This window comes from Peromyscus eremicus, chromosome 13 (assembly GCF_949786415.1).
Source record: "Peromyscus eremicus chromosome 13, PerEre_H2_v1, whole genome shotgun sequence".
Lineage (NCBI taxonomy): Eukaryota > Metazoa > Chordata > Mammalia > Rodentia > Cricetidae > Peromyscus > Peromyscus eremicus.
The window spans coordinates 52,299,880-52,314,478 of NC_081429.1; the positions used below are offsets into that span (position 1 = coordinate 52,299,880).

The 14,599-nt window shown below is 45.6% G+C and overlaps 1 protein-coding gene across 3 annotated transcripts in view; it reads right to left on the reverse strand.

Moving 5' to 3' along the window:
• Nucleotides 1-14,599, reverse strand: part of LOC131923683 (aldehyde oxidase 3) — a 94,145-nt gene that overhangs the window by 22,453 nt on the left and 57,093 nt on the right. For all 3 annotated transcript variants that reach the window (XM_059278818.1, XM_059278816.1, XM_059278817.1), the window contains 7 exons: nucleotides 13,650-13,736; nucleotides 12,474-12,665; nucleotides 12,052-12,279; nucleotides 4,619-4,714; nucleotides 3,744-3,872; nucleotides 1,913-1,987; nucleotides 324-376 (listed from right to left, as the gene is read on the reverse strand). In XM_059278818.1, coding sequence (XP_059134801.1) covers nucleotides 324-376; nucleotides 1,913-1,987; nucleotides 3,744-3,872; nucleotides 4,619-4,714; nucleotides 12,052-12,279; nucleotides 12,474-12,665; nucleotides 13,650-13,736 — 860 coding nt within the window. The remainder of the gene's footprint in view (nucleotides 1-323; nucleotides 377-1,912; nucleotides 1,988-3,743; nucleotides 3,873-4,618; nucleotides 4,715-12,051; nucleotides 12,280-12,473; nucleotides 12,666-13,649; nucleotides 13,737-14,599) is intronic.

Below are 14,599 nucleotides of genomic sequence, written 5' to 3' on the forward strand. Positions count from 1 at the left end.
CTCTGTGAGTTCGAGGCCAGCCTGGTCTACAGAGCGAGATCCAGGACAGGCACCAAAACTACACAGAGAAACCCTGTCTTGAAAAACTAAATAAAATAAAATAAAATAAAATAAAATAAAATAAAATTGCAATTAGGAAACTGGGACTAATCTCAAAATTATCTACTTTTATAATAACATAGCACTTCTAATGAAAACTTTCCAGTGAAAATGAAATAAGCAATAGAGATCACATTGAAGATATAAACAACGGAACACACATCTCCTAAGCTCTTTTCTGTTCTAAAGAGAATAGCTTTAGGATGACACAGGCCACCTCTTACCTAAAGTATCCCGTGGCAGAGAGGCTAATGCTTTGAGTAAAAGCTTCATTAACCTGCAAAAGAGGAATACCGTTTTCAAGGGACAGACACACAGCTGGGCAAAGGAGGAAAGCAAATACCCACTGGCCACTGCGCTTTCCCTTACTCTTGGGAATATGTCTCTGCAGAATGAACATGGAGCATACTGCCGGGTGAGTGCTCACTGCTTGCTCGGGAAGTCTGACTGGCTTGTCTGACTTCCTCTGAAGAAGCTAAGTTGCTGGGTTTGTGGATCCACTTATAGACCAATGGAAAAGGGATGAAAGGTAAATTTTAGTGGGAGTTTAAAGGTAGGGTTCCCAAGCAAAATCTGATGAAGGCTTTCCACCTTCCTGTCCCACCCCGGGAGAACTGGAATTGTCCTGAGAACAGAGCAACAACTATGGTCAGAAACATATATATGAGCACACACACACACACACACACACACACACACACACACACACACGCATTCAAGTTTCAAAGGAACACAGTGAAAAATGAGGTAATGTTGATAAATCACAGGTTACATGATCTTGTCACTCAACGTGTTCCATCTGTCACCAACTCCCTCAGGGTGTCCCTTTGTCAATACTGTCAATGACCCTGATGGAATGCTATGGGCTTGGTAGCTTTTTTAGCGGGGCCATGTTCTCACATGAAATGTTTATTCTGAAAGGAGAGCCAGACTTAGCACTCAGAGAACGCCCACCCTGGGTTCTTCAGGCATATTTGAAGTGTGTATGTGCAAAGCAGCTGCCGTTGTCATCGGCACTGAAGGGACGTTTCAATGTACTGGATCCCTACACCAGCTTCTCCTGTAAGGACTCCCATTACACGCAAAGTTTGGAAGTGGACTACGTGGGGTAGGCTCTCCTTTCCTTGGAGAATAATCATCTATCTATGAAACTGCCCTTGAGAACAGCATCTACCTACAGAGGGGAGGAGCTTGGGCCTGCCTCAACTTGATAGGCTATGCTTTGTTGACTCCCATGGGAGGCCTGTCCCTTTCTGAGGAGTGGATGAGGGTGGGGTAGAAAGGAGGTGACAGGAGAGAGAACAGGAGGAGGAAAGGGAAACTGTGGTTGGTATGTAAAATAAATTTTTAAAAATTAATAATAAAACAAAAAAATTAAAATACATGCTTAGTGTGAGGCTGTACTGCTTAAATAAAGTCATTTAATATAAAAAAAAAGAATAGCATCTGCCACCTCTGAGCTACTTCTGCAAGTGAACCGAGGTGTCCATCCAGTAAGATGTCCCAAGGTGTGATTCAGATCTATATCTATCCTTTACTCTTTTGCTTAAAGCATGGCCCAGCAGCGTGGGGGCTGCTACGGAGTTGGCAGAGGTGCAGACCCCGAGTTCCATCCGAGCTCGCTGAATAAGAAGCTGCACTTTAACAAGCAGGCCAGGTGGTGTGTGTTCCTGGACAACTGGGGCTATTTATTCCCTGCTCCATGCTGCCCAGGGGAGAAGGGACCCTGCAGGACCCAGTGTAACACAGGACAGGTGTTTCTACCCAGTGGCCTTGAGAGGCCCTGCAGGATGCAGTCACCCCGGGAACTCACCCACTCTTCCCAGGTACCATTAGAGTTCTGGCTGATGATGGGTTCCAGGCGCTTCCTGAGGATCTGGCAGGCATTCTGCAGGTTGGAGAGGACACCTGAGCAACTGAGAACTAAAGGCAATGCCTTCCGAGCACGACCTCCCTCTCACCCAGCACCTGCCATGGCTCCCCTCCTCCCTCAGACATTTTGTGGGGTTTGTCCCCACATCTGGGCCAGGGTCAGGCCCTGGCCATTCCCTGTGGTACTGATGCTGATGTGGAGTTTTGGGAGCCACTGCAGAAGATGTGAGGGCTCAGAGGGATACCAGGCAAAATGCAAACCCCTTCTTCTCTGTTTAGCCACACCAACTAGGTTTTAGTTTGTTTCTGTGTCAACGTTTCATTTGGGATTTGTCAAATATCCAGCAAAGCTACAACAACCACTACCCAGGAAAATGAACACAAATGCGCTTCCCAGATCCGGTACTTCATGACGTCACACAGAAAGGCCACGTGGTGTGCAGTAAAATGTGTCCAGAGTTTGAGTGCCTTTTACTTTCCATGCCTTAGGGACCTCATCTATGACCTGAAGATATTAGTAATGGGTGACTATATCCTTCCCTTTTCCCCAGGCCAAGTCCCACGTGAGCTTGCCAGTTTGTATTGCTATCATGGACTCCCTTTGACCTCCAAAGTGCCTTGGCTTGGATAACGCCGATATTCTAACCGATAGCCACCGGGGTTGCTTCATATTAGGTTCCCATAATACTAGCTGTTATCTCAGTTGCTTTAGTCCAGAAGGACCGGAACTTGGAGTCAAGCGGCTGCAGAGTCATGGGTATCAAATTCCAAGGACCAAACCCGGAAAGTCTGTCTCCTTTCGGGGTCACACTTGTCCTCCTTCAGACACCAGGGCCGTTGTCTCAACAGGCTGCTCTGTCCTACCTAGAGGGAAGTCTGTGGTGGTCTTTGTTCTCGTGTGTGTGTGTGTGTGTGTGTGTGTGTGTGTGTGTGTGTGTGTGTGTGCATGTGTATGTGTGTGTGTGGGGGTTCACTAACACGTTGGAACTTCGTTTTCCTCTGTGTGGAAGGTGAAATGAAGGTGGAGGAATGGAGTCGATTTATATTTGAAGCGTTGGAGGCTTGCTCTGACACAGGAAACAAGACACTGCAATCTCATTTGAGGTTTCTCCCTGAGCCCTGTGCCCTCCCACAGCAGCCTGGGAACACTGGGCCATGTTCTGTCATGTACTCCAAACGACGTGTCAGCCAAAGAGGCCTTTGTCACTTGCCTTTGTGACACTCACACTCACGTCTTAGGGTGTTCTTGAAATACATTAAGCAAATATAGAATTCATAGCCCTAGATAACGCTCTGTTGTCCCTGTTTCGGGTGGTGCAGAGAGACACCAAGAATTGGCGCTCTGCCTCCTTCCTTCTAAAAACTGAGAAAAAGCATCAGGAGACATTTTGCAAATGTTATAGTTTGAATATGAAATAACCCCTAGTGGTTCATGTTCAGGCCCTAGTTGGTGGTGTTATTGTTGGGGGGTGTGGAGAGCTTCCAGAGGTGCCCCCCCTTGGACATGTGATTTTGAAAGTCATACATGACCCCTGGTCTTGCTCACTCCTGTGAGGTGAAGCACCTTCCCTATCATGAATTCTCACTACCGTGATGTTCTACCCACCCGTGAGGCTAAGTCCTTGTGGTCTGAGTCCCCCGAAACTGTACCACAACTCCCTATGTTTACATTGGGTGGGATGGGAATGTTCTTAAGAGAGTCCTGAAAAACTAGGTCCTCTGGGAAAGGGCTTGGAGAGCATCAGGAGGCTGGGAGTCAGGGAGCTCCTCACCTGAACAGCTCTGCCGTTGACATCGGCTCCAGTGGAGCCTCCGGTGGCAATTGTGTTGGGGACAGTCACAGTGTTCATTTCGTCCAGGTGTATGTAAGACATCGGTATCTTTAATTCACGGCTGGCCACCTGTCCAGAGAGAGACAGAATGTACCAGTCCAAACCGTAACCAGGACAATGACTTGACCCTTTCAGAAAGTTTTGTGATTTTCTTAATTCTGTTCAGAAAAGTGAGAAAGATGTTTTGAACAGTATGCACAAATTAAAACTTGTAAAGACCTCAAATGTCTTTAAATTAGCAAGGGCCTCTCTCTGCTCTAAACCTGTCCAACACCAGGAGCTGGGCTAATCTCCCCAGTGCCAGGTGGCAGACTTTGCTAGGGAGACAGGCCAAGTTGGCTACGCGTAGCAGGAGTCCATGGGCTAGAGGGGGGCCCCCCACCCCAGCCCAGCCATGGGCTTCCCTTTTACAAAATGACCACAAGCAAATGGACTTGTGTCTGAGGAAGGAGCAGGTTTTCTGGGATCAGGGCGCCTGAACTTGGTGTGTTAAGTATGCACAGGAGTTGCCTGGGAAAGCCGGCTGCCCAGAGCCCAAGCTTAGAAGCCATGGGAATGTAAGCTGCTGCAGTCAGGGGTCTGGAGCCACTGACCCCTTTGGAAGCCTGGTTTAGTGATGTCCCTGTCACTCCAGGAGGGAGGCGAAGACTCTTTCCGCATCCCAGCTGGCTTATTTCCAGCTGGTCCACAAAGAACAACTAGGACACTATGGACATCTTGGCCATTGTATCACAAAGCCCAAATGTGGTCCAGTGTAGCGTCCAGGGATGTTTTATAAGCTCTCTCTAAGGCAATACTGAAACAATCTCTCTCACCTGTATCATTTTGGTGTTAACGCCTTGTCCCAGTTCAGCACCACCATGAGCAACCAATACAGACCCATCCGTGTAGATTTGGACCAAAGCGGCAGCCTGAAAATGAAATTGGAAGTCTGTTCTCATTGTCTGTGCTGAATTCCAGTGTGGCTGGTGGAGACTCAGCTCACTCTCACCCAAGGAGGTGAGGTTAGTGGTGTCTTTTGAAATGTCACTTAGTGTGAATTACTGCACACATTACTGCAGACACGCTCACGCTTGAGCAGAGCGTGTGGTCCCAGAAGCCAATGAGGACTTCATGTACTAACTGGTATGAGGATTGCGATGATCTTTCACACCTGGCTTTAATGGTTTGACAGGAGCGAATCACAAAAGCATGCCCATGTTTAAAAGCAAACATTTTCAAAAGGTACAAGATACAGAGAGAACACCGTCTTTCCTCTTGCTCCAGGGGGCCAGTCACAGCTTTCAGAGAGTTTAGGAATGTGTCCTCATTTTGTGGTATGACTTTTACAAATGGCATAATAGTATAAACTGCTATGCTTTTGATTATTTATAATTATTTTGATTAATTATAATCTATCTTGTGAAGGGACTCTGGCCAGCTCGTGCGCATGGCGAGCATGGCTCTGGCAGGCCTTGCCCTTCCCCATTCCCTCTGCCTTGCTAAAAACTGTTAGATGACATCCCTAAAGCTAGCCCCCAAGGTCTATTCCCTTATGGCCACTTCCTCCTCCTGAGGCTGACCACCAAGGTCCAGCTGTCAAAGTATTGAAGTCCAGCAATCAAAATCCCCCATTGGCTCACCTAATTAACATGCTCAATTAAAATAGAACTCCTCATTCTAACATGGGGTTTCTGCTTGCACCTTTATAAACTACCATTTTTCTAAGTGCCACATCTGTCTCCTCTCTATCCAGAGACACTCCTTTGTCCTCTGGGACAAATACCCCTGCCCCCTGTCCCTTGTTCTGGTCTCCTTCTCCCTCATCATCTGTCTCCTGTCCTCTTTCCCTCTGGGACAAATAAATCTCCTTTGTGCTGAGAATGTAGTCTTGGGGTCCTGAGCTGATCCTCTTCCTTTCATCTTGGATTTTTGTTCTATGTCGCATATTTAGATTCACTTCACTTATTTTAATATCTGTAGAATATTCTATTAATTATATGGACTACACCTTTTTATTTTAAAAGTTTCCAAATGAGGACTATTTTGCATAGATTTTTGTTGTTCACACTTTTTTTTTGTACATATCTTCAGATTGTGAACATCCTGGCATATATATCTCAACAAACAGAGTTTATAAATGTATTTTTATTACTTTATATGAATGGATGTTTGGCTTGCATATATGTCTGTGTGTGTGTGGAGACCAGAAGAGGGTGTTGGACCCCCTGGAAATAGTTACAGATGGTTCTGATCCTCCATGTGGGTGCTGGGTCTTGAACCTGAGTCCTCTGGAAAGGCAGCCAGTGCTCTTAACTGCTGAGCCATCTCCCAGCCCCCACAAACACTATTTTGAAAAGACTCATCAGGTAAATTTCCAGCAGCTATAATGAGGATGATGTGTGAGGGGAGAGACTATGAAATGTTTGAAATTTAGGCTGTGGTAACGACTGCTTTATTCTGTAACAAGACTACGAACAACTGGGTTATACACTTTCCTTCTCTTTGTTGTTGTTGAGACAGAATTTTGCTATATAGCCTATGCTGGCTTTGATTTTACAGTCCTCCTGCTTCAGAAACCTAGGTGTGCCTGGCTGAATTGTACACGGTAAAGTGTTGAATTTTATGGCATATAAATTATATCTCAATGAGGTTGTTTTAAAAAGTTTCTAGCAGTGAATGTGGTTTGCCTTAGTGCAAATGTATCACAGCATATAGTTATGTTTTATTAGCACATTTAGCATAGTCTTTAAAAATATTATTTGTTGCCGGGCAGTGGTGGCGCATGCCTTTAATCTCAGCACTCGGGAGGCAGAGCCAGGCGGATCTCTGTGAGTTCAAGGCCAGCCTGGTCTCTAAAGCGAGTTCCAGGAAAGGTGCAAAGCTACACAGAGAGAAACCCTGTCTTGAAAAACCAAAAAAAAAAAAAAATAAAATATATATATATATATATATATATATATATATATATATATATATTATTTGTCTTTATTTTACGTGCATGTGAGTCTTGCCTGTATGCACGTGTCCCATGTACATACCTGGTGTCCAAGGAAGCCAGAAAAGGGCATTGGGTCCTCTGTAACTCCCTTGACTTATAGACAGTATGAGAACCAAACCCAGGTCCACTGAGCCATCTCTCCAGCTCCCATTTAGCATATTGATGTATATCCTTGTAGGACTCACTCCACCCCCAAACCCCACCCCATCCTCTGGCCCCGGGGACTCGGAATAACTTCCCGAAGACTATTTTGAGCTGACAGTGTTTCAGGTCTGCCCCACACTTGGTGGCCTAGCCATTATTATTTGGTGGGATTTACCCAGTTTTCATGAACCAGAGGAGAGAGGGTGCTGTTGCATTGATGGAGTGAACCTGTGCTATCTGTGTGTATGTGGCATGTGTCTCATCCATGGGCTTACTGCCCTTGGACAGGAAGCAGTTTTGCCCTGCCATATACTCTGCCCCAGGACTGTCAGCTGCCTCAGGACAGAAATGATGGATATTATACCACTTCCATGTCACAGGTGAGGAACGATAAGGAGAGCCCGAGGCTGCCGAGGCCACACTGCCATTACACGTTCTAATGCAGGTACACACCCAGACCTTCCAACAGCAAATCTCCAGGTCACAGCACTTGGCCTGGATAAAGTCATCAGTCACCAGGAGGTGCTGAAGAAGGTGTGCTGAGTTGACCAGACTCGGAATTTTATCTTTATCGGCTCAGAGCAGGTGACTGAGGTGACTGAGGTGGCTTCAGAGGGGATATGGCCATTCAGGGGAGGCAGAGAAGCTTTTCCTGCCAACGCTCCCGATACCCCCACCTCGCTTAATGCTGTTAGTTTCAAGCTGATCATCACCAGGTAAGGAAGAAGGCGGAAAGTGAGAAGAACATTCTCACTCAAAGAGGTGACATCACAGCACACTTGCATCTCTCTGTGAATGTTTCCTTATGATTGTATGTACCTGGAGAGGGACATGAAGAACTAAATAGAAACATGTGCTTGGAACTAATAACCTTGGTTATGTTGTGGCTGGATATAAAGGGGAGACGAAGAGGAGACAGCATCCCCCACCCCCCTGAAACGAAAAGCCCCTTTCAACCGTGTTTACAACTGAGCACACCATGTGTAAAGTGATCGCTATTGTATCCAATTTACATAGATATACATTGTGGTAGTTTGAATGTAGTTGGCCCCCATAAGCTCAAAGGGAGTGGCACCATTAGGAGGTGTGGCCTTGTTGGAGAAGTGTGTCACTGTGGGGTGGACTTTGATGTCTCCTATGCTCAAGCTACACCCAGTGTGGACAGAGACTCCTTCTGCTGCCTGCAGATCAAGATGTAGAAATCTCAGCTCCTTCCAGCACTATATCTGCCAGCATGCTGCCATGTCCCACCATGATGGTAATGGACTAAACCTCTGAAACTATAAGCCACTCCAATTAAATGTTTTCCTTTATAAGAGTTGCTGTGGTCATAGTGTCTCTTCATATCAATAGAAACCCTAACTAGAGAAGTTGGTACCAGGGACTGGGGTATTAGTGTGATAGGCCAGACCATGCTTTTGTTTGGAGGAATTTGGACTTCGGGAGTCTGGATTAGGAAAGCAGTGGAATGCTTAATGGGCCATATTAGTAGGAGCATGGAAGACAGTGGTGCTGAGGGTTATTTGAACTGTGTGGGTCTGGCTCAGGAGGCTTTAAAAGAGAAGAATATTAATATGTGGCCTAGGGATTATTCTTGTGATATTTTGGTAAAGAACGTGGCTGTTTTTTGCCTTTGGTCAAAGAGTCTGCCTGAGGCTAAAGTGAAGAGTTTTGGATTAATTCCATTGACAGAGAAAATCTCAAAACAGCCTAGTATTGACTACACTATATGGTTATTAGTGTTAACTCTAATGAAGATTTATAATGAAAAGGAGCAAGCTGAGCAAAGAAAAAATGCAAAGTATACAATTTGAAGAGACAAGGAGCACTAGGAAGTGGAATGGTGCCAAGTCCTGTGTTCAAGGAGATCCACAGATTAAGAAATGGAATAAAGGGAGTGGTAACCTCAGGGAAAGATCCTACCCAGCTAAATTTCCAACTTGTGAAAGGGATTAAAGGAAAGCTCAGAGTCAGGTGTGGTGGTGTACACCTTTAATCCTAGCACCCCAGAGTCAGTGGCCAGTGGATTTCTGAGTTTGAGGACAGCCTGGTCTACAGAGCAAGTTCCAGGACAGCCAAACTCAGGCAGTGAAGGAAACCATCAAAAACAGGAAGCTGGTAAAGATGTATTTGAACAAGGGGGCCATGTTCCAGCCCCAGCAAGCAGCAGAGCTTGGCAGCTTTGGCCACATGGTTCTGGTTTTAGAGTCAAGTTTAGAAGAAAGGAATTATGGAAACATCCCCCCTGACTGAAAGGAAAGCTGTTGAGGCCAGGCATGTGTCAGGGGGTGTCCTTGAATGGTGGCCTAGAGAGGTCATTGTGTAAAGCTATGAAGTTGAAGCCTGATTGCCTTGGAGATCTCAAGATGTTGGAGATGCCAGAGCCATGGGATACCTGCTGAGGAGAGCTGCTAACAGCGAGTGGAACCAGCCCCAGAGAAACAAGTGTGCTGCTGTCAACAAAGCTGAAAGGAGTTGGAGATCTCTCTGAAGGGCATTTTGACATCAGACATGGAGATACAGAGTGTGGAGTTTGCCCAGCTGGTTTTCAGTTTTACTTTGGTTCAGTATTACTTCACTATGCTCCCTTCCCTACATTTTGGAACAGTACTGTATATCCTGTGGCATTATATGTTGGAAGTATGTGGTCTGTTTTTGATTTTGATTTTATAGGAGATTATAGTTAAGAGATTGCGTGAATCTCAGAAAAGACTTTGAACTTTGAACTTTGAAACGTTGTTGAGACTGTGATAGACTATGGGGACTTTTGAAGTTGGACTAAATGCATTTTGCACTGTGAGATTGTTACAGGCTTGTGGGGGCCATGGAGTAGAATGTGGCAGTTTGAATGTAATAAGCTCACAGGGAGTGGCACTATTAGGAGGTGTGGCTTTGTTGGAGTAGGTATAGCCTTGTTTGAGGAAGTGTGTCACTGTGGAGACAGGCTTAAAGGTCTCCTATGCTCAAGCTACACCCAGTGTGGGACATAGTCTCCTTCGGCAGCCTTCGGATCAAGATGTAGAACTCTCAGCTCCTTCTCCAGTACCATGTCTGCCTGTATGTTACCATGTCCCACCATAATAATGGTCTAAACCTCTGAAACTGTAAGGCACCCCAATTAAATGTTTTTATAAGAGTTGCTGTGGTCATGGTGTCTCTTCACAACAACAGACACCTTAACTAAGTAAGACACACAAAGAAATATAGAAAAATATACTAACAAAAATTAATAGTGATTTTCTCTATATGGTGGGCTTCCAAGTGATTTTTTTTCCTTTTGAAACTTTTGGTAACTTTTAAATTTGTTTACAATAGTAGTAAGCACATAATTTTTATATAGTTACAAACAGAACAATAGAAAGTTTTCCTTGAGAAAAATGTCAATTATCAAAATATACTATAACTTTTTTTTGTAAGAAGGTACTAAGCAGCCAGTGTGTATTATGGGTAAATGATACTTACGTCCCCTTGTCCTGTGGAATGGGGTAGAACTCTGAGTTAGTAAACCAGAGAAATGTAGAGATTTAAGTACCATTCCTAGAAACCCTCATTAAAATACAGATTCCATAAAAGGGCATGATTTGTGGAACAAAGAATATTTTGAGCAAGTAGAATCCTGGTAGGTAAACCTCTTAGTTTTAAGAGGAGCAGCTAAAGTTATCTGGGAAACAGGGCCAATTAGAGCTGAGCAATCACGGGCACATTAACAACATGGGTAGTGTCTAGTAATACGGCTTTTAAATAGTTAACTAGTCATTGTCTTCCCTGAGGTCAATGGCTGCTCTCCATTATGAACTGGGGTGCAGGGAAACAGCTCAATGATGCTCTGTTTCAAAACACTTATTGGCAGAATGTGAAGACAGCAGAGGAGTTGCTGTAAACACGTGACCTAGCTGCAGGCACCGCAATGCAGGGGTGCTCTCTCCCTGGGGCCACCCATGGGAAGGGAGCAAGACTCCCAGAGCTGAGCGTATCTCAAGTCTCATCTCGTAGTCAAGGAGCCCATGAATATTGAGTACAGAACCCTCAGCTGCTCTCAGCGTTCTTCTCATGCAATCCTATAAGTCTCAGTTCTCGTAAAACATTGTTCTAAAATTCCACTGACTCTGCCTTCTGGGGTCTCTGCCTTTGCTCGATGGCATTGATTTGAAAAGACTCATTGTTAGCCTCTGCCTAGTTCTGTACTCCCAGGGTAAAATGTATCTTTATGAAAAACCTACAGACAATGACAACAGGTTACTGATAGGAGTCTTGGGTTTTCTGTATATGATCCAGTGAGTCCTCTTTGCCTCGGCAGGGGTGACCACAAAACCCCAGCTCGCTTTTCTAAAACTCAGGCAACTTCAGTTTCAAGAAGATTATAAAGAATGGCGGAATACTCAAGAACATCCTTTAACTTTCTTATTGATGTAACAATGTATCCACCCGTATACTGTTCATCTACCCATGGAACTATGCATCCATCCATCTAGTCATAGATGCCCGGCGCTAGGCTGGAGAAGAGGCAGATGGGACAGAGAAGGGCTTAGGTCTAGCCTGGAATGAGGAACCCTCCAGGGGAGTCAGAGTCCTGCATTGTTGACAGTTGAGTTTAGCAAGAGTTAAGCATCACTGGGGTAGAGCAGCGCAGGCACTGAGGCTCCAGATGGCTTCCAGCCCCAGTGCTTCGAGGTTACCCAAGAGCACCACAGGTGTGTCACAGATTGGGTTTAAGGAAGTACTCAGAACTGCAGATCTCTTATCAGCAGTTGCTCAACCATCAATACTGTAACCATGAGAGCCAAAGAAACAACCTGCCAAACAGGTGCTGTAGCCTCTGGAGTTAGCTTCTGAGACAATGCTTGGCAACCTGTGGGTCTCGACCCCTGTGGAGTGGTCGCATATCAGATATTCTGCATATCATCTGTTTACATTACAATTCATAACAGTAGCAAAATTACGGTTATGAAGTAGCAACGAAAATAGTTTTATGGTTGGGGGGTCACCACAACATAAAGAACTGTATTAAAGGGTCTCAGCATTAGGAAAGTTGAGAGCCACTGTTCTAAGAATTAGTATCAAGAGAGCTTTTGTTACATGCACTTGGAAAATACTTTTTTAGTTTTAAGCATTTCTGAAAGTCACCTGATTATAAAATGTCCTTGGAAATCCAACTGAGAACTTCATGGGGATGATGGCGATTCCTCTCTTCTTCCAAAAGCTCTGCGCGTTAAATTCCTCCACAGCCCTTTTCCTGCTGTAGTAGGAAGAATTTTCCATACACGTCTCCCAGCACTTTATCAGATTCTCTGGGTCAAATTCTTGCTTGTGAATTGTCCTATCAATCGTTTTGTACATGTTTAACTCACGAACCTGGTGGATGGAAATGCCAAATTTCACAAAAAGGACCATCGCCAGAAAGTGAGCCCTAACAGAGATGAGCCACAGAATATTCCAGAGCTGGCAGAGCATCAAATGAAGCGATTAAGAAACATTGTGATGCCGAGGATTGAAAATGGAGTGTTTAACTATTTAAAGACTTTGAGACAACTGTCAGTTCCTCTTACCTTCTCTGGTGGCAAGTGGCATTTGGCTGCCACTGCTGACACCCAGGTTTCTGTTACAAACGCCCCCTGGGGAAAGCCGAATCCCCGGAAGGCTGTATTGGATGGCAAGTTGGTCTTGCAGACTCGGCCTCGGACCCGGAGGTTGGGGATCTTATAAGCATTTTCCAGTTTGAGCAAAGAGTATTCTATCACCTGAAAAGAGTCCCAAGGTAAATGTCTAAGCACGTTAGACTCCCTGTCCGGAGGATGAAGACAAGCCTTTCTGAGGTCTATTTCTTGACTCCTTCTTGGTATAGCCAGAAAGGAATTTTACCCTCATTCCCTGGCCATCAACACCTATGGCCGTGCACTTCATTTAACGGTTTCACTGTTTGTTTTTAATTCTTAAGTAGTAAGAGGTTTTATTTACTTATTTATTATTTTTCCTCTATCCCCAGTTTCAACACACTTCTGGGGGTCCTACTTTACAAAACAGCTGGACGTGCCTTCAGAATTGATGGAAAGATCTAGAAAGGGGGAAAAGGCCAATTAGGCCAGCGGTATCCTCATATCTATCGTTAAGGGATCAGATTGTGACAGGCCTGGGAAGACATGTCATGTGAGTTTTGGATCATGAGACACTGCAGAAGCTGCTGGGTTTGGATGGGAGCCTAGGTAAGGCCTCAGCTCTAAGCAGGGGGGAAGAGGCGGGGTGGTATAGGGAAGTTTTCCTTGGCATAAAGAGGAGATTTGCCTGAGACAAACCCATAGCCCTGTTCTCCATGTGTTAGCATGGTCTCCCCTAACAGCCCCTCAGCCCTGTCCAGAGGAGGGTACTGAAGGAGGAGAGGACTGGAAGACTCAGTTCTCCTCTAGGGAAGTTCTGAAGATCAATTTAAGATATTTGTTAAAGGGTCACACCCAGGCCCTCGAGCACAGTGAGTGGAAAGAGAGCTCGGGCACTCTCCTGGACAGGGTACCTCCAAGTCAGAGCATCTTACCATTCCCTGACTCATCAGTGGGTGGTGGGGATCTGGACGCAATCCTGAGTCACCCTTACAATTTACAGTAAGGGCCAACGAGGTGCAGGTCAGTGGGCACAACAGACCATCTACGCTAACCTTCGAAGACACCAAGTTTACACTGAATCTCTCGTCACCAAGAACTGGAACCCAGCATGTTCTTCAAGTTACCTACCAGCTCAGAATCATCTGGTGTGCAGCCGCCGTTGATGTAAAATTGGACGTCTGCTGCCTTGATTTTCCCATCGTTCATGAAGCCAATCTGTGAAGAGTTAAACATTTGCCCCTGTGAGTTTTGTGGTATAAATACTATTTCCTGAGCACTTGAACAGAGCAAGTGGAAGTTCTGTGACTGCTAAGAGTGTGGGCTGGGGAGTGGACCGGTCTAGGTTCAAACTCAAGCGTCTGCCATTTGCTTTGGGATACCCATTTGCTTTGGGGTACCACAGTACCCTAAGGCATGGTAACAGGAAAGAAGCCATCATCCACTTCAAGACTTCAAGTCTGTCACCACCATCTGGAAGGCTTGAGTCCCACCTCAGACTGAGTAGGCTTGGGCCTGAGAATCTGTTTCTAGCTAATTCCCAGGTGACATTCCTGGGGCTGGTCTCGTAGCCATATTCTGATCCTAGCTGACCTGACCCACAGGGGGTTCACACTTGCAGCCCCAGCGTTCAAGCTGTCCAGAAGCACAGAGTAAGACTGTCTCAGAAACCTAAGAGAGAGGTGGGTGGGGGGAAATTTGCTCCATCCCCATCACTTTCCGCCGGCGTCTTCCACTAGAACATTGAATGGCTCTTCTTGCTTCTTGCATAGTTTTTTCAGCAATCTGAGTAATGACAGCATCCTAGCTAGGCTGGATCTAGGTTACCTAAGCAGGCATTTGTGAGGCTGAAGATGGGAGGCAGTCAGGGTTCCTGCTGAGCCTGAGGTGGTCACAGCAGCTGAGGGAGAGGGGAATTCAATGTCTATTGAGGCTGCAAGAGGCTGGAAGGGGCAGGGATTCTGACTGAACAGACCATTTTGATTTGCCTTAGGTACCCATCCTATGCATACAGCTCTCTCTCCTTGGAGTGCTCCCTGTCCCCTCAGAACAGTCCTCCTTACATCTTAGCTCTTTTCTCT